Consider the following 25,357-nt stretch of genomic DNA (forward strand, 5'->3'; position numbering starts at 1 on the left):
TAATGTCCCATGTACACCATATAACTATAGTGTTTTGAAGTGCTTACCTCCTGGCGGCTTGTCATATGCCTTTTCCAGATCAATGAATTCTTCTTCTTCCCTTCAGATATTAGACCTAGTGGCCTATTCCGGAGCTATCTTTAGCCCTTCTAAGCCATACTCGTCTTAAGGATAAGGCTAGCCTGATGCCTCCCAGTGTATTCTATGTCTGTAGCTGCATGTGTTCACGGGGCCGGTTTGCCTGCTTGCGGGAAATCTCAGCCATAGCCATAACTTGACTATGGCTGAGAAAGATCATTAAGCTCTTCACATCAGCAATGGGAATTGAACCCAGGACACTCCTTTCCCAGGCATATGGTTGCGAAGTGCATAGCCACTCGGCTAACCGCACAGACGATCAACGAATTTTAAATACAAATCCATTATATTCCAAAGATTTCTCAACAATTTGTTTTAAAGTGAAAATCTGATCCTGACAACCTCTATTTGGCCTGAATTTAGCTTCTTCACCAAGCTTCCTTTCTACAATTTTCCTTAGCTGTTTCTGAAGTATAGTTGCATAATTTTATCAGGAACATTCAGTAGGGAAATATCTTTGTAATTCTCACATTCTTTTATTTCCCTTTTTATAGATGGATATACTATGAGAGCTCTACTCCAATCAGCCAGAATCCCTCTATCTAGATCCTCTGAACTATGCAGTACAACTGTTGTATGCTCCTCATATATACTTCCATATATATGAGGAGCATTTCTGGCCGAATTTCATCTACCCCCAGCTGCCTTTTCACATGTCAGATTTTTGATGACATTTTCTACTTCAAGTATGGATATGTATTCCTATCGGAAGTGTTCTACCATCATGCTGACACTGTTTGTTTCATTTAGCAGTCTTTCAAAGTAATTACTAAAGACATCTAGAATATCGTTATGTTCAGTTTTAATGTCACCTTTATCATCTCTGATTCCTTTTGCAGTACTTTTTCCTCCATTTCTAAGCTTTTTCAATAGCCTCCAAAATGTTTTGCCACTTTCCTGATATTTATTTTCTATGTTCTTACCAAAGTCTTCCCATGACTTTTGTTTAGTTCGTTTTACAGTGTTTAGCTTCCTTACATTTGTCTCTGTATTGTCTAAGACCACAAGCTGACTTATTCACCAGGAACTTTCGATATGCTTTCTTCTTTTCCTTCACTGCCTCTAACTTTCTGAATCCACCATGGAGTTGACTTTTCTATCCTTACAGACAACCTCCATATGACTCTCTAGTTGAATCTCCAAGGTTTGGTTCCAAGAGAAATATGGATTGCATTATGAAAGAAAGTTTCATTACAAGTTTGAGTGAGTTTTGAATTATGAATTGAGAACCCATCAAAATAATAAAACATTTCAGCTACTTGGGCACAATTTTTAGCAACAATGGCAAATTAAATATGGAATAGGCAATAGATTTAACAAAATTGGTATGGTAGGAAATCAGCTGAATAAATTTATATGGCATAGAGAGAAATTGGTCAAAACATTCAACTAGCAATATACAAAAGCATTCAAACCACTTTTAAGTTCTGAAGGTTGAATTAGAAATTATACAGTTGAGAAAAATTAGGAGAATAAACATATCATGAATTGTAGAATCATATTAAAAACACGGATATTAGGCAGGAATATATGATTCTGTTAGCATTTAGGAGTGTGTGTGAGCATAGCTAACCTCAAGTCACTTAACAGAATAGTCTTCTTTCACTTGATATAAGACACATTCAGCACCAACTGTTCTCCTCTTCAGAATTTCAGTCAGAAGTCTGAAAACATATTGTTCATATTGTTTGTGACATTTGCGATTTTATCACATTTGCACCAGTCTTCTTCTAGTAGGCTGTTGACTAATCACCAATATATCATCCATGATTGTTGATGACCTGTCATTTCTTGAGTCATCTCTAATGCTTATCTGATCTTCATGAAAGCAGGATTCCTACCATAACACTGTGCTATGATCTGTTGTATCATTTCTATACACTTTATACACAGCATTATAAATCTCTGTTGGTTTTTTCCATGTATGGTTTCAGTTGTGGTGTATGAATGCTGGTGATTGTATAGTGTCTAACAAGAGTCATATTCTCTTCCATTTTGAAGTCTTTTATTTCATAGAACAAGAATGCCAGAAACAGAAAATGAGCACCAGGGACGAATGCTGGTCTTGAAATTCACACTTGCTCTTGTTATCATTCAGAGAGTAGAGGTGTGATTGAAGTCTGATTAGCAGAATAATGAATTACTGACCATTTAAAACTATATATTTAGAAATTTATGTACATTTAATCATACAAATACAACATTTATTTTACAAATGATATTCTATCTTTTTCAATTTAGCTGACCTACTTGAATACAAATTCTACCCAATAGTTCTTCTTTATGAACTGGTCAGTAACATTGTCATAAAAAGTTGGTTGTAACTTAATTTTCCCAATCAACGCGCACACTTGTAAAGGCTGGCTGAAGCTCACTGGCTAGGGCTACTTTGACTGCGTATGGCCTTGTGTTTAAGACGACGTGAAGGGAGCGGAAATGGCTATGCACGCGCAAGTAATCACAGTGCTGCAGCGAGGACCTGGAAGCTCCTACAACCGAGCAAGCATCGGCCTTCGATATACAACACAAAGCTCAATTATTGCCTTGCAAGCTTAAGACGTCTTCTGTCTACAAAAATAAAAGCCTAAATGGAATGCTTATAAATGCATGCATTTATTAACAAATAAATATTACTTTTTTCTCAATTAATGAGCTTGCGCAGCAAGCATGGAGAATTCGCCCCTGATGAGCACATGATATTTTTACTCAGAATCTAGCTTACAGGGTAGAAACTAGTACACATTCCCACTAGCTGTGTGTCTGTACATGGTGTGCAGAACTTATGAAATGATCCTGATGTAATCACGTATAAGATTTTGCAATTATTGAATATTTTGTTCACATTATATGTAAAACACAAAATGACCCTTTTTGGTTTTCTCTGCATATTTTGTATAAAGCTTTTTTGAAATTTGGTATATTGTTATATTTTTGGGTGATAAGCGAATTGGCAGTATTATGATTTTCTTTATTTCTCTTCTCTTCAGAGACAACCCTGTACTATTAGGTAATGACAACTGCAATCTTCCCCACATAGTGATGGTGCTTGCAGAGGCCTTTCATCATGAGGCAGTAAATAATCAATCAGATGTTTATAAGAGAATGGTTAATCTTGCTCATCTCATTCAGGTATATTAATTTTGTGTGTATTATCGCTTATTAATTTTATTGTTTAAAAAAAACTGAAGTGAAAGCTCAATGTAACATATAAAGCAAATGACGTGCATGGGTGTGGAGGAGGTAAGTAATCATAATAGTAAAAAAAAAAAAAAAAAAGTTGTTATGCAAGTCATTCAGATTTCTCCATAGCTGCTGACCTGGTGATATTATATATATATATATAATATCACACACACACACACACACACACACACACACACATATGAATTATAAAAAAAAAACAGTTCTGATAAATTAACATTGCAAAAATGATGAAAAAAATATTTTCTTAATTGGGGGGGTAGAATAATATCTTTTGAAATAAATACTACTCAAATTATATTTTGAGATGCAATTCAGATAAAAATCATTTCCACTTAAATGAATGATTCAAACTGGTTTAAAAATTACTTTTCTTTTTAATCTTGAAAATTTTTATTTTATACAAAATTTGTGTTCAGGACAGAGTAGCCATCGATCACAAACACAATGTTAAAAAGCCCTGCATAAATGCTTATGGAGAGAACATACAAGAAATAAGAATACTGCAATGGTACAATTACTGGTTTCAAGTTGAATGGCCCCAGACTTGACTTCATCGGAGCTGAGGTTATTTCCTAAATTGAAGATGCATTTCGAGGTGATCCATTTTGGAAATGAAGTCAAATCGAAGGCGAGAAAATGCTTCCAAAGACATTCTAAAGAGGACTATAGAAAATTGAAAAACTCATTAGGCAGCAGAAAATAAATATTGAAAAGGAGGGAAATTATGTTTAAAAAATAGGTTATAAAAATAAATAGAGACCTGAAAGAGTTTTGTTTTTATTTCACTGACATCTATTTTTTGGGTTGGCAACTATTACAGTGGAGGTATTACTTTTGGAATGTCCCTCATAGCACCCATCCATAAAAAAGGGGAAATAAAATCAAATGCAAGAATCAAAAAGAACTCTCTTTATTGAATGTTCAAAGAAAGGTTTATGCAAGCATCTTTAGTCTTTAGACAAATTATTGAGAGTTTCTTGGGTTTGAGTTTCATTCAAACCTTATGAGTTGACATTTTCAACAAATACATAGTCAGGACTAAACTTTTACTTTACAACAAATAGTTTGAGCAATCATGGGAATGTAATAGTGATCAGTGTTTAAGTTTTAGAATTGGAAAAGGCATATAAGTTCCAAGGAAAAGCTATTAAAATTCTACTATTATATGGTATAAATAAGACCTTGAATAGAGTAGCGTATATAACATATAACAATTCAATTTCAACAGCTGTAAGTGAGCCGTTGAAATTGAAGGACATGCAGGAGATGAAAAATAAAGGTACACACTTATCTCCATTGTTATTCTTTATCTTTATGAAGAAAGTGGACAGCATTTGAACCGGATGTCAAAATCCAGTGATATTAATCTTATCATTACTTTATGCATAAGATGTTATCCTAAATATCCATTACAGGTCTTCAGGATTCTTCAACTCATTGAATAACTGATGTAGCAAATTTGCTATGAAACAAACAGATACAAACATACAGCATGTTCCATTTCCAAAATCTTGAAAAACTTTGCACATGAAGATACTTCCTGTGCGAAGTTTGTTTATGTAGTTAACAGCATCTATATATAAGTATATATAGATACTGTTGACTTCAGGTATATTGTCTCACTATCCTATAATGCAAAGTTCCTTTTGGAAGTGTATATTGCCAGGCATAATAGGAAGGGTCACTACCCAGTAAAGGATTAAAGTAAAGCGTCACTACCCAGTAAAGGATTTTACCTTTGGTAAAGGATTAAACAAGAGTATAATTTCTTTTCAGATATAATTTACTTTGTAATCAACTGAAAAAAACTTTCAACTATCTTTGATCTAAAATATTTTGATAATGAAGTGAGGCATCTTTTTACTGCTTGTATGTGGAAAATATATCCCACCTGCACTGAATCAACCTTGGTATCCTGAGCTTGCACTAATGAGACCTCACTTAAGGTTGAAACCAGTCTGGTTAGGGAACCTTGCCATAATGCATAGCAACATACACCTCTGAAAGGAAGTTTGCATCATATTACATAGAATATTGTGGTAGTTGATACGAAGCCAACAGCTTCTGCATGCAAGCAATCTAGTCATGAAGATACTTTCACATGTAAACTTTGCTTACGCTTGAGTAAATAACTAAACGTGAATAAATTTCTTGTCAAATATAATTTATAATCGTCTTTTCAGGGATTTAGGCCCAGTGGCCTGTTCTAGTTTCATTGCATCTTTTCCTTGGTGGTCCCTGACATCTATGTCTTCCTTCTGAGTAGTATCAGAGTATTTTTTTGGGTAGTCTTAAAAACTGTTCATTCTTTCAATATGTTCAATCCATTTCTTTCAATATTCGTCTACTTTGTCCAATACTGAGTCTATTTTCAGTTCTATGTATTTCTTGGCTTCTTTTTTTTTTTCCCAGAAAGTATAGCTTGCTGTCCTTCACAGGAATTTTATTTCTCCAATTTCTATTCTTTTTTCTTCTGTAGTTTTTATTCTCCATAATTAACTTCCATACGGTAGAGAAGGTCTTGCTAAAACTTTATTAATTCTGCTTCTTGTATGCTTTTGAATTTGGTTTTAAAATATTATTCATCAGTCCTGTTATCTTTAGAAAGTTTGACATTTGATCTCAGTGTCATCTTCTTTTCTTATATCATACAGCACATCCAAGAGATTTGAAGCAGTTAATCATCATCAAATTCCTGCCATTTACCCTCAAGGGGTGTACAGGATATCATAGTACTACATGAAAAATTTACATCATTACTAACTTCCTATCTACAATTTTCCTCCAGATCAGTCTGTTACGTGCCAAGACTCCAATATTATCAGATCTTATATTTCTGTCATCTTTGTACCATATCAATCCACCTATATCTTGGTTTTCCTCTGGGTCGTTTTCCTGCCAACCTTGCAGAACACTTGTTTTTGCCAATCTTTCCTCGCCCATTCTGATTAAATGACCATACCACCTGAGATTAGCTGTGCTAACGCATTCCTGGATGCTGACAATGTCAAGTTCTTTCCTAATATCCTCGTTTTTAAATATGATATTGCCATTGATGCCATCTGTTCACGCTTCTGATCTTTCTCAGGATTCTCATATCTGTGGTCTCTACTTTGGTCAAGTGTTTTACTTTTGATCCAGCTCTCAGATCCATTATTGATTCTGTTGTCTATTTCCATATTTAATTTACCATCTTCGCTAAAAATCGTGCCTAAGTAGGTGAAATGTTTTACTTGTTCCACAGGTTCTCCGTTCACAATGAGTTGACATTTTCAACGATTCTGATTATTTTCATTGTCTTTGTCTTTTTATTGCTGACCTTCATACCATATCTATTACAACAGTTATTCAATTTAGTCGAGGAATCTTGCAGACACCTAGTGGATTTATTGATAAGTTTAACATCATCTGCATAAAGCAAAGAGCTAACATTAACATCTCCAATTTTGATATCATGTTAATACCACTTGCCTTCATAATGTGATCCATATTCATAATGAATAACAGAGGGGATAATGTACATCCTTGTCTCACACCAGATTTAACATTAAACCATCTTCCTGTACTTCCTTCAATTCTAAATGCTGACTTACAACTCAAATAAAGACTAAGTATTGCTTGATATAATGCCCTATTGACACCATGTAACTGTAGCGTATTGAATAGCTTCTCTCTTCGCACCTTATCATATGCCTTTTCCAGATCTACAAAACTCAAATAGAGATCTTTCTTATATTCCCATGATTTCTCCACTATTTGTCGTAGAGTGAAGATCTGATCCTGACAGCCTCTATTTGTATTGAATCCAGCTTGTTATTCACCAAGCTTTTCTTCTACAATTCTTCTCAACTGTTTCTCAAGTATACTTGCATATATCTTACCAGGAACACTCAATATGGAAATACCTCTGTAATTCTCACATTCAGTTTTATTTCTCTTTTTATATATGGGTACTATTAGAGCTCTACTCCAATCATCGGGAATTCGTCCCTCTGTCCAGGCCTTCTGAACTATGCAGTGCAGCCACTGCAAGACTTTTATACCACCATACTTCAGCATTTCTGGTCGAATAACATCTACTCCTGCTGCCTTTCCAAATTTTAAGCCTTTGATGGCTTTTTCTACTTTAAGTATGGATATGTATTCCTGACTGTATGCCTCTTCAGTGTTTTTTACCACTGTGCTATCACTGCTTGTTTCATTTAGCAATTTCTCGAAGCAATTACTCCATACTTCAAGGATATCTTTTTTTCTCCCGTTTTCATGTCACCTTTATCATCACTAACTCCTTTTACAGTATTCTTTCCTCCATTTCTAAGCTTCTTCAACAACCTCCAAAATATTTTGCCAACTTTTTGATATTTATTTTCTATGTTCTTGTCAAAGCCCTCTCATGACTTTGTTTAGCTAGTTTTACACAGTGTTTAGCTTTCTTACATTTGTGTCTGTATTCTCTAAGAGCACAAGCTGACTTATTTGCCAGGTACTTTTGATATGCTTTCTTCTTTTCCTTCACTGCCTTTTTTAAATTCCTGTGTCCAACATGGAGTTCTGATTTTTCTATCGTTGCAGACATCCTCCCCACATGCCTCTCTGGCTGAATCAATCAGTGTTTTCTTCAGTGCTTGCCACTGAATCTCTAAGGTTTGGTTCCTGTTCTCAAACTCTCATTTTTTCTTGAATAATGTTTGTGTATTTTAGTCTACAGTTCACATCTGAGAGCTGCTCAACTTTTATTTGCTTTAAAACTTTCTTACATGTTATTCTTTTCAATATGAAAATCAATTTTATCCTGCTCAAGACTAAATGGTGATCACTTCCCATTTTGAATCCTGTGTACACTCTAGTGTCCTGCACAAGTGAGAAAACATCACTATCAACAATAACATAGCCAATGAGACTTTTCTTATTTCTTGCCTCTTCTCTCCATGTGAATTTGTGCACATTTTTATGTTGGAACATGGTGTTAGTAATAACCAGTCCATGTCCTGAGCAGAAATCCAACAAATATTTGCCATTATTATTAGCTTTGCTCTTTTCTCCAAATTTTCCCAATATATTTTTGTATGTCTGACAATCATTTCCTACTCTGCTATTTAGATCCCCAACAAGTACCAACTTTTCCTTTTTCATTGTGTCAGATGCTTTCTCTAAATCCTCAAAAAATTCCTCCACTTCTACCTTAGTAGAACCTTCTGTAGGATCATAGGCACAAATAAGTCTCATTGTCCATTTTCCCATTCTGATATTTTCCCACATCACTCTACTTGAAACTGCCTGCCATTCAAGAAGATTAGCCTCGTATTTTGTGTTGAATACAATGGCTACTCCTTCTTTTCCTTGATTGTCATTGCCTGAATATAACATTTTGTATTTATTTGCTCAGAAAGATCTCACCAGTTTTTGTCTTTTTTGTTTCAGTCACCCCTATTGTGTCGATCTGGTACTTATCTAATTCCTCAGCTAGCTCCATTTCTTTGACATTCAGGCTTCTTATGTTGATAGTACCGATCCATAACTCGGGTGATGTTGAGTTGGGGTGTTTTTTCAGATTGAAAAAAAACCCCAACTCATGATGATGTCTTTCAGATATGATTTGACGTAATAGAATAGTGACAGTTTAATTACTTAATTATCTTCTGTTACTATTTTTGATTTAATGTGATCTCTACCTTTAAATGTCATAATTTTTGTTTTCCAAAATTTAGTTTAGTAAACAAATTGACATTTAAAGGTAGAGATCATGTTAAATCAGGGATAGTAATAGAAGATAATGTAATAGTTGACAGTTTAATTACTTAGATTACGTCCTAGCATATCTGAAAGACAAAGATATAATAAAATATAAATTTCATAAAATCTGTGGGACTATTAAGAAATGCTGCATACAAAACAAGACAAGAAACCTTAACTTTACTTAAATTTTATAAAGTAATGGCCACTCACTCTATTATATGATTCAGAAATAAGGACCATCATAAAGAGAACTCAATAAAGCAGTTAATTTGTTCTAAAATTTTATTTCAATCATGATTTTCCTTCTGACTGGTGATGATCCTTTAAAAGCCATGATTTTTGTTTTGTCTGTTGATATTTGCATTCCAATTTTTTTTTGCACTTATGTTTAAGGTGTATGTTTGATCTTTGGAGTTCATCTTCATTTCTTGCTATGATTATTTGGTCATCTGCAAACAAAAGGATATTAAGCAGAGTTCCACGATCCAGTTTAAATGCCAGTTTTATATTTTTCTTTCATTTCTTTACTATTTCATCTATATAGATATTAAATAAGAGTGGTGACATTGTTCATCCTTGATGGATACCTCTGTTTATTGATTTCCATTCTGAAATTTTTTCATTGATTCTTACAGCTATTATTACAGTTGTTTTGATGCATGTTAGTTGTTGCAGCCAGCAGCTGATTTGGAAGATTAGATTCTTAAATATGGTCTAGATTTTGTTCCTTAAGCCTCTGTCAAAGGCTTTCTGGTAATCTACAGATGTTATATGTGTTTCTATGTTGAATTCAGATTGCGTATTCATTAAGATTTTTAATGTAAAAGCTGAGTCAATACACTATCTTTCTTTTTGGAAGTCATTTTGTTCTTCATAAAGTTTATCTTCTACATATGATTTAAGTTTTGAAGTTAATATTCGTGTCTGGCTGGTCAAATGGCTAGTGTCTCCACTTTGCAACCAAAATATTGTGGGTTCGACTCGTATTATGGATGCTTGTGAATGCCCTTAGGAGGGAGGTGAATTTCATCGTCCTTTGTATTGGAGATCTGAAGTAGCTTGAAAAAGCTGTTCATGTTTGGTCTCTATAGCAGAGCTTCCCGATTATATATATAAAAAAAAATAAAAAAAAAAAAAACTTATCTGACCCCACAGTACTGAAGTGCTATAGGTGTACAACCTTTCATGGGCAAGTCATACATATAAAAGTTTATGCAGTCATGCTGCTTATCAACAATGTAATATAATAATTTAATCATTTTTTCTGTGTTATATTATCAAGTTTTACAAAATATAATGCAGTCATGAGAGTGACATGATATTTGCCTTAAGTTGGAGAGATCTAGTTCAAATCCTATCTAGGTTGTGAAGACTTTTATAAAAGTTTTTCAAGTGAAGGTGAGATAGTTGGTCTCATGTGGAAATGGCAAAGTTCCTGCTATGCTTTTTGTCCCACAAAGTAAGCACACCTAGTAGAAAAACCCATGCAGATCACAGACAGTATACTGGTTTCAAAGCTTTAGCATTGCATCATCAATTTTCTGATATGTATGGATAATTCATTATCCTGTTTAATACAAAGTGGATTTCACTTCCCCTCCAGAATATTTTCAAGTGATTTATTTTTAAATGCACGTAATTTTTAATTTGAATATAAATAACTAGTTTTGATTAATGATTTTGAGCTTACATTAGTCCAACTATTCAAAAGAAAAAGCTTTCTTACCTGACCCTTCCTGTTTTTCACCTCAAATTTTTCATTATTTTCAAAGGCAATGCCAGGCTTAAAATTTTCAGCAGCATGTCATTTAGTGAAGTCAATACAGCTTTCCAAATATTGAATATCTGTTAACTTTGAACTTGTTTATTTTGATTTCAGTTCAGTTTTGTATCTGACGTACTTGGTGGAAATTTCATTCTGCATGCTTTTTTAGAGTAAATATACCTGGAAATATGCTGTTAAAGAAATATTTTCATGTGAAGTTACTTAATATACAATAAAATAACTGTATTTTAAGTATATTAAAAGAAATTTTTCTAGCTTCAAGGTCTAATTGGTTCTACTTGATTAAATTAGCTTAAGGGCAGCCGAATAAATAATCCTTGATTTTTGGATTTCTGGAAATATACATAATAGATGTATATAGCTCCAAGGTTAACATTAAGGATAAGAAGCTAATCTTGATCCAGTACATAACATTAATGATTACATTTTGCTATAAAAAAAAGTATTGACTGAAAAAAATGTATATGAATATTTTTAAATTCAAAAATTATTACTGTATTTGTTGCACTCTTTGAAGTTGTTTACTTGAAGGAATATGACCAGGCAACCTTAAACCAGACAAGGTCAAAAAGTAGAGAACCTAAATTTGGCTTTCTCTGGACAAGCAAGAAATATTGTATCTCACAAAGGCACAAATGCATCCTTCTGTCAAAAGGAATCATACTTTGCACAATTAATGTGCATTGTGGTTGTTATTGCAGTTTGGGTTTCTGTCAAAAAAAGTATAATCGGATGGGATGTCTGTAAGTAATATGTCACATGTGTTGGTGTTTATGCCATCAGTATTGGTGAAGCTGGTGTGAAGGCAAAAGTGAAATTCTATTCAGCATTTGCTTATTAAACTCCAGTTTTCATTTAATAGAGACATGTGCTTTGTACATACTATATTTTTTAAATAACAGCTTCACACATGTAAGAGATCACTAAATATGTTTTACTTAATTTATTACACCTATATATTTCACTCAATATGTCATGAGCTTCTTTCAGGAAGAAGACAGAAAAAAACTGGTAGCAACATTTAAATTCTAAATATAAGAACGAGTCATTGACTCGGTTGCAACTGTCCAGTAGGAAGAAACACTGTTAGAGTTCAGAGACATGGGAATAGATGTATAATTAATTAATTTAAAAATAATAAAGAAATACAATATAAAAAATTATAAACAATTAACAGCAGTCACTTCCCAAAACTTAGAAAGAAGCATAGTGTCTTTTTGACTAAGATTGGAATGGTGTCATAGAGCTTCACACGATTCAAAAAAATAGATGGTCAAATTTGAACCTACTGTGGTGTAGCATCTAGGTACGGTTTCAGTGAACTTTGTGTTTAGTGTTGATGGCATGAGAAGCAAGTCTTGAGTCTTCAGAATCCAAAAATGTTATATAATCTTGATGTTATTCAATTCTAATAGTAACAGAAGGGCCAGTCTGTCCAAAGTAGCAAAGATGACAAGAACAGGGTATTAGATAAACACCAGGCAAGGATAAAGGTGATAATATATATTACAAATTATATCTGCGAAAGGCCTTGCTATTTGTTCAGACATTCCTTTAAGGTAGAGTATGCTGATCCTTTTAACATTAGATTGCAATCTGGAAGAGGGATGCTAATTATCAAATATTTTCTATATCAAGGTCTCACTATATCCATTAAGTAATAGTGTAAGTTTTATTTTATTTAATTCCTCTAATAGAAAAAACTAAGAAGAACAAATAATTATGCGCTTGGTGTACAAACCTTTGGATGATATTTTTATTTTTTCTGCCTGTGAAGGGTGGCTTCCCATAAACAGAAAATGTATTATTATCAGCAGAGTTGCAATGTATTAAAGTACCCAAAAAGGAAAAATTGTTGTCAGATTCACGTTCAATAGTGAACTTTATGTGAGTATAAATTTTATCCAGAAACCAAACTAGTTCTGTTTCAGAGGTGAGATCACATTGCAAAAATATCATCCACAAAGCATAGCCAAATGCAACATCAAAAAGAAATGGTGTTAGAAATCTGATCCTTTAAATGCTCCATAAAATAATTAGCCAAAGTAGGTAATATAAGACTACCCAACACAGTACCTTTAATATGTTGAAATAATTTATTATACCCAATAAAATAGCTGGCATTGATAGTAAACTAAAATAAAATTATGATGTCAACAGGAAAATTGACTTCTAAAAGCTGTAGTTTCTTGAAGTGGCATATTTGTAAACAGTTAAACTACATCAAAAGAAACCATCATTTAAGTCTCTTGATGCTGAAGATCTTTAATTTTTTTCTTTGAAGTGAAAACTATTTTTTATATAAGCAGTGTTTTTACTACAGAATAATATTAGTCTTGAAAATTTTGACTTAATCAGTAGAATTTCTCTTTCCTCAGCCAATGTATTCACTTAAACTGTAAACAGAAGTTGAAATAAGTTTGAATTATTAGAACAAAGAAACTATTGGTTCATTCAACAATCACCCAGCTCTGCCTATGAAAAGTGGGTTATAAATTTAACTAACCGTCCTTTTACAGATGATGATTTAAGTGTATTGTCAAAGAGTCCAGATTTTGCAGTAACACTTCATCGTCTGCCTCATTTAGACTTTAGTAGGTGTAGAAAAAGGCAGTAGGGAATTATGTACAGATAATGCTAAGAAATAAAATTTGAGATTGCACAGATTTTGTATTAAGCTAAACCTCCTCCTCTGAATATTTCTTTAGCTGAATTACAATCTCTCCGTTCTTTACTCTGAAATAATAACATTCTAATAAGGAAGTCTGACAGAGGAAAGAAATACAACTCTACTCATGGATACCACTGAGTACAATTGCAAACTTAATGTTTTACTGCATGATAGAACCACTTATAGTATAATTTACAGAGATCCTACACAAAGAAAGCTAAACAAATTGAATATTGAAATACGAATACTATCAAACAGTTGTGGATTAATCATGCTCATCCTCCACATATTTATGGCCTTCCTCCTCCTTCTTCCTAAAATTAGGTCAAGTGGCCTGTTCCAGTCTCATGCCATCTCTTTCTTGGTCTTCTGATTCTTCTTTTTCCACTTATTTTGTATCTGTATAATATTTTTGGTATTCTGCTGTTGTCCATTCGCTTTAAATGTTCTATACTATCTTATGTAGTAATTAATTGGTTTTATTTTCAGGGATTGTAAGATTTCTTCATTTGTTTTGTGGTCCCACTTGGTATATCCAGCTGTTTTTCTGAGGAACTTCATTTCTGCTGTTTGAATTCGTTTTTCATCTTTCCTTTTCATGGTCCATGTTTCACTTCCATATAGTAGAGTTGGTTTTGACAAGACATTATATAGTCTGATTCTAGTGTGTTTTTGTACTAGGGATGGCTTAAATATATTATTTATTATGCCATTTACTTTGACAAAGTTTGATATTTTAGTGTCATCATCATCATCATCATCAAATTCCTGCCATGTACCCTCAAGGGGTGTACAGGATATGACAGTACTGCATGAAAAAATTACATCATTACTAACTTCCTATCTACAATTTTCCTCCAAATCAGTCTGTTACTTGTCAAGACTCCAACATTATCAGATCTTATATTTCTATCGTCTAAGGCACTTTGTACTGTATCAATCCACCTATATCTTGGTCTTCCTCTGGGTCGTTTTCCTGCCAACCTGGCAGAGAACACTTGTTTTGCTAATCTTTCCTCTCCCATTCTATTTAAGTGACCATACCACCTGAGATTAGCTCTGTTAACGCATTCCTGGATGCTGACAATGTCAAGTTCTTTCCTAATATCCTCATTTTTAATATGATATTGCCATTGATGCCATCTGTTCACACCTCTAATCTTTCTCAGGACTCTCATATCTGCAGTCTCTAGTCTTTGGTCAAGTGTTTTACTTCTGACCCAGCTCTCAGATCCATAAGTTAAAACTGGTTTGAACACTGTGTTGTATACAGCTAATTTAGTGTTCCGACTAATTTCTTTCTTATTCCACATGAATTTATTCAATTGACTTCCCACCATACCAGCTTTGCTGATTCTGTTGTCTATTTCTATATTTAATTTACCATCTTCAGTAAAAATCGTGCCTAAGTAGCTGAAATGTTTTACTTGTTCCACAGGTTCTCCATTCACAACACAGTTGACATTTTCAATGATTCTGCCTATTTTCATTGTCTTTGTCTTTTTATTGCTGACCTTCATACCATATCTATTACAACAGCTATTCAATTTAGTCAGAGAATCTTGCAGACTTGTAGCGGATTTATTTAGAAGTATAACATCATCCGCATAAAGCAAAGAGCTGACATTAACATCTCCAATTTTGATATCAGGTTTAATACCACATTCCTTCATAATGTTATCCATATAGATAATGAATAACAGAGGGGATAATGTACATCCTTGTCTCACACCAGATTTAACATTAAACCATCTTCCTGTACTTCCTTCAATTCTAACTGCTGACTTACAACTCAAATAAAGACTAAGTATTGCTTGATATAATGCCCCATTGACACCATATAACTGCAGCGTATTGAATAGCTTCTCTCTTGGCACCTTATCATATGCCTTTTCCAAATCGACAAAACTTAAATACAGATCTTTGTTGTATTCCCATGCTTTCTCGACTATTTGTCATAAAGTGAAGATCTGATCCTGACAGCCTCTATTTGGCCTGAATCCAGCTTGTTCTTCACCAAGCTTTTCTTCCACAATTCTTCTCAAGTATACTTGCATAGATCTTGCCAGGAACACTCAGTAGGGAAATACCTCTGTAATTCTCACATTCAGTTTTATTTCCCTTTTTATATATGGGTACTATGAGAGCGCTACTCCAATCATCGGGAATTCGTCCCTCTGTCCAGGCTTTCTGAACTATGCAGTGCAGCCACTGTAAGACTTTTATACCACCATACTTCAGCGTTTCTGGTCGAATATCATCTACTCCTGCCCTTTCCACATTTCAGGCCACTATTTTAGTGTCTAGACACTAGACATAGACACTAAAATAGACACTATTTTAGTGTCTATGTCTTTTTCTTCTTCGTATGATAGATCACATCCCAAGTATCTGAAAGTGTTTACTTGTTCTAGTATTTTATTATCTATCACAATTTTACTTCTTATTGGGTTTTCTCCTTTGAATGCCATTATTTTTGTTTTTTCTTTAGATATTGTCATATTATATTGCTTTGAGATATCATTTAATGATTTTAATGATCTTTGTAAGTCATCTTCTGATGTAGCTAATACTATTTGATCATCTGCAAATAGTAATGTATCTATCTTCATTTGCGGGGTCATTTGTATACCAAATGGGTTATGCTGTTTCCAGATTGTTAATATTTCATTTATATATATATATATATATATATTGAAAAGCAGAGGTGAGAGGGTACATCCTTGTCGTACTCCTCTTGATATATCTTTCCATTCTGAGATGTGTTCTAATTTAACTGCTATTTTATTTCCTGTATATATTTCTTGAATAGATTGTAAAAGTTGGTTTGGTATGTTTAAATCGGTTAATATTTTAAACAATTTTTGACTACTAATTTTGTCAAAAGCTTTTTCATAATCAATAAAGGCCACATGTGTTTCTTTTTGAAATTCTTTTCTCTTTTCTATTAATAATTTTAAAGTAAAAATTGGATCTATGCAGGATCGGCCTTTTCGGAAACCATTTTGTTCTTCTAGTGTTGTCTTCTACAATGCTGCTTAGTTTCTCTTTTAATATTCCTGCATATATTTTATATCCTGTATTCAACAGGCTAATTCCCCTATAATTATTGCAATTGTCTTTATTTCCTTTTTTATAGAATGGGATAACCAGTGCTTTTTTTCCCAAGAGCTAGGGGTTTTTCCAGACATCCAAACCATATTAAAAAATTTCAGAAGTCTTTCATTAAATTTTTCACCTGCATTTTTGTATAGTTCTATATTTATATTGTCTTCTCCTGGTGTTTTCCTATTTTTCATCTTCTTTATTATATTTTTCAGTTCTAACATTGTGATATTTTCTATTAGGTCATTCTTTGTCTTATAAAATTTTATTTCATTTTTCTCATCTGTCCAGAGATTTTGGAAATAGGTCACCCATTTTTCTAAATCTATCGTTTGTATTTTTATCTTTTCTTTTATTACTTTATAGGTTTTGAGTTGTGGCTTAAATAAATCCTTTTCTAGTTCTGTTACGAAATTGTTCAATCTTTCTATATGTTTTTTCCTTACTTCTCGTTTTGCAATTGCACTATTTCTTTTATACTCTATTTCTGCTTCTATTGTTTTGGAATTTAGCCATTTCTGGTAACTGTCCTTTTTGATTTTTATTATATTTTCTATTTCTTTGTTCCAGTCTCGTAGTCCTCTTTTTCTAATCCATTTGTGATTTATTCCTAAGATTTCTGTTGCTGCTTTTGTGAGAATTTGTTTCAAATTTTTCTATTCATCTTCTATGTCACTTGATTCATGTATGGTTTCTATTTTTAAGTTTGTGCATTTTTGATATTGTAGTCTAACTTAAGGATCCTGTAATGAAGAAATTTTGTAGCTTGGCTGGTAAGAATTTTCAATTCTGTGTGTTTTTAGTCACTTTGGTTTAAAACGAATTTTTGCTGATACCATATAATGTTCAGAGTTTAATTCAAAGCCTTGATATGCTCTTACATCTAAAATTAACTCTGCCTATTTAAAATTTGTGATAACGTAGTCAATTACTGATTTGTATCCTCTGACTGACCAAGTATATTTATTTATTTCCTTGTGTTTAAACATTGAATTCATTATTCTCATATTATTATAAATGACAAAATCGCACAATATGCAACCATTTTGATATATGGCCTTCCTAAGATACACAAATCTGGTTATCCATTACGTCCAATAGTTGATTGCTTAGGATCTCCTACTTATTATTTGGAAAAATATCTGTCAAGTTTTTGTTATGTTCCATCGAGTCGTTTTCGACTCCTGGTGATTCTATGAACATACATTCTCCATTCAGATCTGTCCCTGGCCATATCTTTCAGAATTTCCAAGCACATTCCACTTGCTAATTCTTGTCTTCCTCTTCTCCTGCTTCCATCAACTTTAGCAAGCATCATCATCTTCTCCAGACTGTCATTTGCTCACATAATATGCCCAAAGTATGACAATTTTTGCTTGATGATCATAGCTTCAAGGGAGCAATCTGGCTTTATTCTGTCTATCACTGATTTATTGGTTTGCTTTGCAATTCATGGTATTCTTAGTAAGCGTCTCCAAACCCATAATTCAAATGCATCTATCTTCCTTCTTTAATTCTTTCTCAGGGTCCAACTTTCACATCCATACAGTGCCATAGAGAATACCATTGCTTTCACGATTCTGTTTTTGTTGCGAGTCTAATATCTTTATCTTTAAAGATCTTGCTTAAATTTGTCATTGCTTTCTTTCCGAGTAATAATCTTCTTCAGTACAATAACCATCTTTATCAATTCGGGAAAGAGCTCAAAATTGTTAACTGCTTCCATTTTCTCCCCATCTACTTAAATCATTAAGTTTACATGTTGCCATAACTTTTGTCTTTTTGAGGTTAAGTTTTAAGACCATATTTATCACTTTCTTCTTTAACTTTCATAATAAGTTCCTCCAAATCTTCTTTGCATTCTGCTAGCAAGGTGGTATCATCTGCACATCCCAAATTATTAATATTTCTTCCACCAATTTTAATTCCAACTGAAGACTCCTCCAGCCCTGCTATTTTTAAAATGTATTCGCTGTACAAGTTAAACAGGTACGGAGATAAAATACATCCTTGTCACACCCCTTTACCTGTAGTGAAATACTCGGTTTCTCCAAGATCTGTTCAGACAGTAGCTTCTTGTTCATAATAAAGATTCCTCAAAAGGATAATGAAATGCTCTAGTACTCCCATTATTCTTAACACATTCTACAGTTTCACATGATCTACAGAGTCAAAAGCCTTGCTCTAGTCAAGGAAACAAAGGTAGACATTCTTTTGATATTCCTGTGCTCTTTCTATTATCCATCTCACATTGGCGATTTTGATCTCTTGTTCCTCTGCCTTTTTGAAATCCTGCCTGTTCATCTGGCATTTCTCTCATCATGATTGGTTCCAGTCTTTTCTGAACGATCTTAAGTAAGACTTGACTTGCATGAGAAATCAGTGTTATAGTTCTGTAATTTTCACACTCTTGCATCGTCTTTCTTCAATAAAGGTATATAAATTTATTTTTTTTGCATTCCCTAGGCCATGTCAGTTGTGATCCAAATTCGCTGACATAGAGCTGTTAAAATTTTAACTGCCTTTTCTCCCAGGGCTTTGAGAAGCTCAATAGGTATTCCATCTCCTCCTGGTGCTTTCTTACTGGATAGCTGTTGCAGTGCCCACCTCACTTCACTCTCCAGTGGTACTGGCTCCTGTGTATAATCCTGCTCTTCAAATTTCTCAGTAATTTTGGAGTCCTTTCTGTAACGGGCTGCTGTATACTCTTTCCATCTTTCTTTGATGTCTGCAGCTTCTGTAAGATATGTTTACTTTTCAATATTGTCACCTTGGCACTAAACTTCTCTGTTAGTTCTGATCTTTTTGAAAAGATCTCTTGTTTTTCCTTTCTTATTTTGGTCTTCTATTTGTTGGCATTCCTGGTTAAAGTATTTTTCCTTGTCTCTTCTGGCTTATCATTGAAACTCTGCATTCAAATGCCGTACTTCCTGCAAATTTCCTGTGGCCTTCATTTTCCTCCTTTCCTGAGCAGTTTTGATGGCATCTTCTGACAACCGTTTAAACTTCTTTTTCTTCTTACAAACTGTTGGAATATTCTTCTTTGCTTCTGTTTTAATTATATCTTTAATCTGTATCCACAGTTCATCTGGTTCTCTTTCACACAAATCGAGTGTGTTGAATCTGTTCTGTATACTAATATTGTATTCAGCTGGTATGTTTCCAAGATCATATCTGATTGACATTTGTGTTGTTGTTGTCTGTCAAGACTTTTATGAAATTTTACTGAGAGAACCATTTCTTATAAAACAGTTTTTACTTCAAAGTAAAAATTAAAGCTCTCCATCTAAAATTATGGGTTTTCTTTGATGTAGTGTCATTGTTTACAAATATACTACTTGAAGAAACTCTACAGCTTTTACAAGTCGATTTCCCTTTTGAAATCATCATTTTATTCAAGTGTGTACTATCAATGCCAGTATTTCGCTTGCTGTACTAAATTATTTTATGGAGCATTTAGAGGATCAGATTTCTAATAGCATTTCTTCTCAACCTTGTATTTGGCTATGTTTTGTTGATAACATCTTTGCAATCTGGTCTCACTTTGAAACAGCATTACTGCAGTTTCTGGATAAAATTAATTCCTTATATACTCACATCAAGTTCACTATTGAACATGAATGTGACAACAATTTTCCTGTTTTGGATACTTCAATACATTGTAACTCCGTTGGTAATATTGAATTTTCTGTTTACAGGAAGCTATCCTTTACAGGCAGATATATCCACACATTTTCACATCATCATCCATCACAAAAAAAGGTATAATCAAAAGACTTATACACCAAGCAGACACAATTTGTTTTTCTAAGTCTCTTCTATTAGAAGAATTAAATAAAATACAATTTACTCTATTACTTCACTTATTTGGCAAAATATCTGTCAAGACTTCTTATGAAGTTTTACTGGGAGAACCGTATCTTATATTAAACATCACTTCAAAGAAAAAAAAATTAAAGATCTTCATCGGAAATTGTTTCCTTTGAATCAAAGAACATCAAGATTAACTAAGATTTTTGGATTCTGAAGACTCAGGCTTTGCTTCTCATGCCATCAACACTAGACACAGACTTCACTGGAACTGTACCAAGATGCTGCACCACCTTCAAATCAGTGCAAAAGTTGTCATCTTTCTCACCACCTATCAAAGATATATCATCGCCTTTATCCTTGCTTGGTGTTTATCAAATACGCTGTTCTTGTCATCTTTGCTACTTTGAACAGACTGGCCCTTCTGTTACTATTAGAATTGAATAACATCGAGATTATATAACCTTTTTGGATTCTGAAGCCTCATGACTTGCTTCTCATGCCATCAATACTAAACTCAGAATTCACTGAAACCGTACCTAGATGCTACGCTATAGTAGGTTCAAATTTGACCATTTATTTTTTTGAATCGTGTGAAGCTCTATGACACCATTCCAATCTTAATCAAAATGATTAAGATTGGAATGCCTTTTTCTAAGTATTGGGAAGTGACTGCTGTTAATTGTTTAATTTTTTATATTTTTATTTCTTTATTATTTTTAAATTAATTATACATCTATTCCCATGTCTCTGAACTCTAACAGTGTTTCTTCCTACTGAACAGCTGTGACCAAGACACATGATATTATATGCATGCTATATTCAGAATTTAAATGTTGTTAGCAGTTTTTCTTCTGTCTTCTTCCTGAAAGAAGTTCATGACATATTTCGGGATGTGTACAGGATATGATAGTACTACATAAAAAACTTAGATCATTACTAAGTTCCTATCTACAATTTTCTTCCAAATCAATCTGTTACCTGTCAAGACTCCAACATTATCAGATCTTATATTTCTGTCTTCTAAGGCATTTTTTACTATCAATCCACATATATATCTTGGTCTTCCTCTGAATCTTTTTCCTGCTAGCCTGGTACAGAACACTTGTTTTGCTAATCTCTCCTCTCCCATTTTGTTTAAGTGACTATACCACCTGAGATTAGATCTGATGACACAATCCTGGATGCTAACAGTGTCAAGTTCTTTCTTAATATCCTCATTTTAAATATGATATTGTCATTGATACCATCTGTTCATGCCCTTGATCTTTCTCCGGACTCTCATATCTGCAATCTCTAATCTTTGGTCAAGTGTTCTACTTCTAACCCAGCTCTCAGATCCATATGTTAAATTGGTTTGAACAGTCTTGTATACAGCTAATTTAGTGTTTTGACTAATTTCTCTCTTATTCCATATAAAGTTATTCAGTTCATTTCCTACAATACCAGCTTTGCCGATTCTGTTGTTAATTTCCATATTTAATTTACCATCTTCACTAAAAATCATGCCTAAGTAGCTGAAATGCTTTACTTGTTCTATTATTATAATTATTACATCACACCTCCCTCGATGAGTCTTTGGACTCATCGAGGGAGGGCATGTACTCTACAACTCTTCGTCTCACTACTCCACCAACCTTCATCATCTAACACCAACGCCTCTACTGCCGACTACCACCACTAGTACTTTCACAGACATCTATGCCCATGCGGGATTCGAACCTGCAGCCTTTTGGCTGGAGAGCAGATATGCTAACCACTGCACCAACCAGGCCGGCTTCTATAGGTTCTTCAATGCAGTTGATATTTTCAATGCTTCTGCCCATTTTCATTGTCTTTGCCTTGTTAGTGCTGACCTTCATACCATATCTATTACAACAGTTATTCAACTTAGGTATAACATCATCCGCATAAAGCAAAAAGCTGACATTAACATCTCCAATTTTGACATCAGATTAGATACCACTTTTCTTCATAATGTGATCCATATAGATAATGAATAATAGAGGGGATAATGTGGATCCTTGTCTGACATCAGATTTAATATTAAGCCATGTTCCTGTATTTCCTTCAATTCTAATTGCTGACTTACAACTCAAATACAGACTAAATATTGCTTGATATAATGCCCCATTAACACAATACAACTATAGTGTTTTGAATAGCTTTTCTCTTGGCACCTTGTCATCTACCTTTTCCAGAACTACAAAACTTAAATACATATATTTGTTATATTCCCATGATTTTTCGACTATTTGTTGTAAAGTGAAAATCTGATCTTGACAGCCTCTATTTGGCCTGAATCCAGCTTGTTTTTCACCAAACTTCCTTTCCACAATTCTTCTTAAGTATACGTGTATAAATCTTACCAGGAACACTCAGTAGGAAAATACCTCTGTAATTTTCACATTCACTTTTATTTTCTTTTTTATATATGGGTAATATGAGCGCTCTAATCCAATCATTTGGAATTTGTCCCTCTGTCCAGCCTTCTGAACTATGCAGTGTAGCACTGCAAGACTTTTATACCTCCACACTTGATCAATTCTGGTCAAATATCATCTACTCCAGCTGCCTTTCCACATTTTTTTTACTTCAATTATGGATATGTATTCCAGTCTGGATGCCTGTTGTGTGTTTTTACCACTGTGCTGTCACTGATTATTTCGTTTAGCGATTTTTTTGAAGTAATTACTCCATGCTTCAAGGATATCATTTTCACCAGTTTTCATGTCTCCTTTATCATCTCTAATTCCTTTTACAACACTCTTTCCTCCATTACTGAGCTTCTTCAACAACCTCCAGAATATCTTGCCACTTCTTGATATTTATTACCAAAGTCTTCCCATGACTTTGTTTAGCTTTCTTACATTTATCTCTGTATTCTCTAAGAACCTAAGCTGACTTATTTTCCAGGAACATTTGATAAGCTATCTTCTTTTCCTTTACTGCCTCTTTAACTTCCTGGGTTGACCATGGAGTTCTGATTTTTCTTCCAACCTCACCACATGCCTCTCTGGCTGAATCAATCAGTGTTTTCTTCAGTGCTTGCCACTGAATCTCTAAGGTTTGGTTCCTGTTCTCAAACTCTCATTTTTTCTTGAATAATGTTTGTGTATTTTAGTCTACAGTTCACATCTGAGAGCTGCTCAACTTTTATTTGCTTTAAAACTTTCTTACATGTTATTCTTTTCAATATGAAAATCAATTTTATCCTGCTCAAGACTAAATGGTGATCACTTCCAATTTTGAATCCTGTGTACACTCTAGTGTCCTGCACAAGTGAGAAAACATCACTATCAACAATAACATAGTTAATGAGACTTTTTTTATTCCTTGCCTCTTCTGTCCATGTGAATTTATGCACATTTTTATGTTGGAACGTTGTGTAATAACCAGTCCATGTCCTGAGCAGAAATTCAACAGGTATTTGCCATTATTATTAGCTTTGCTCTTTTCTCCAAATTTTCCCAAAACATTTTTGTATGTCTGACAATAATTTCCTACGCTGCTATTTAGATCCCCCAAGGATCCACTTTTCCTTTTTCATTGTGTCAGTTCCTTTCTCTAAAGCCTCAAAAAAATTATCCACTTCTACTTTAGTAGAGCCTTCTGTGGGACTATAGGCACAAATAAGACTCATTGTCCAGTTCCTCATTCTGATATTTGCATGCATTACACTACTTGATGTTGCCTGCCATTCAAGAAGATTACCCTCGTATTTAGTGTTGAATACTATAGCTACTCCTTTTTCTTGATTGTCATTGCCTGAATATAACATTTTGTATTTATTGGTCAGCAATATCTCACCAGTTTTTCTTTTTTGTTTCAGTCACCCCTATTATGTCAATCTGTTACTTATCTAATTCTTTAGCTAATTCCATTTCTTTGCCATTCAGGCTTATATTGATAGTACCAATCTTGAACTCTGGTGATGTCGAGTTGGTGTCTTTTCAGGATTTCTTCCAGAGTAAAATATATAGGAGTAATAAATTATATTTTGTTTTCTATTACGTATGTGAATTCTTTCTTTTAAGGTTACACGGTGGTCAGCATTCAAAAATTTATGGAGACATAAGACACGTGTTAAAATAATTACTTAATATTAGGAAAGTAACATTCGCCGTTTTGACCTCTGTGTTAAGGTCATCATCGGGAAAATACATATGTATAAGATAGCTACATGCCACTGCACTTTACAAAGCGGAAATGAATCTAACTGCTTATTTGACCTAGCCTGATCTCTTGTGGAAAAATTAAATTAATAAGATAAAATAAAAAAAAATTATAAATAGATTTAAAAAAATTAAATTAAAAACAGAACCACATTAAACATTTCTGAAGTCCTCTCATATTAAGATTTTCTTCTGGTCCTGCTCCAGTTGCTATAAGGGTTGCAGATGGGTCCTTCACATTCTTGGAATGATTAATCCATCGTTTTTGTTCAGGTTTGGATAGTGTTTTAACATTTCACAGGCTTCTTTGAATTTTCTCTCAAACCAAGTTTTGGTGTGGTGTAGGGACTTGTGTCTTTCCAGTCACTTCTATAGTATGTTGGGAGTGCATGGTCTGATAGACCTGTTTTACCATAATCGAAGGTATTTAATGTGTCGTTTGTGTTCGTCTTTTCTGATTAGGATCGTGTGTCCTGTTTCCCCTATGTAGGGTAGGTTACATGTACATTGGATTTTGTAAACCCCTGGGTGGGCCAGGTATGGAAGAGGATCTTTGGAAGAGCTGAGTGAATTTTTTAATTTTGTCGGGTTTGAAGGTAGTCTTGATGTTGTATTTATGTAGTATTCTGTCTATATTTTCTGAAATGCCTCTGATGTAGGGTATGGTTATGGCATTCTTGTCATCTTTTTTGTTTTTAGTGGTATTTTTATTGGTGATCTTGTGAACTTTTT

General features: G+C 33.7%; 1 protein-coding gene across 1 annotated transcript in view; it reads left to right on the forward strand.

The window, feature by feature from the left end:
• The window catches only part of Karybeta3 (karyopherin beta 3), a 348,737-nt gene that overhangs the window by 312,731 nt on the left and 10,649 nt on the right, over positions 1-25,357 (forward strand). The window contains exon 26 of the mRNA XM_090396827.1: positions 3,126-3,267. Within this exon, the coding sequence (XP_090252953.1) occupies positions 3,126-3,267 (142 nt within the window). The remainder of the gene's footprint in view (positions 1-3,125; positions 3,268-25,357) is intronic.

The sequence above is a fragment of the Typopeltis vanoorti genome, chromosome 8 (assembly GCF_054136105.1).
Source record: "Typopeltis vanoorti isolate ZY-2024b chromosome 8, IOZ_Tvanoo_1.0, whole genome shotgun sequence".
NCBI classification, from domain to species: Eukaryota; Metazoa; Arthropoda; class Arachnida; order Uropygi; family Thelyphonidae; genus Typopeltis; species Typopeltis vanoorti.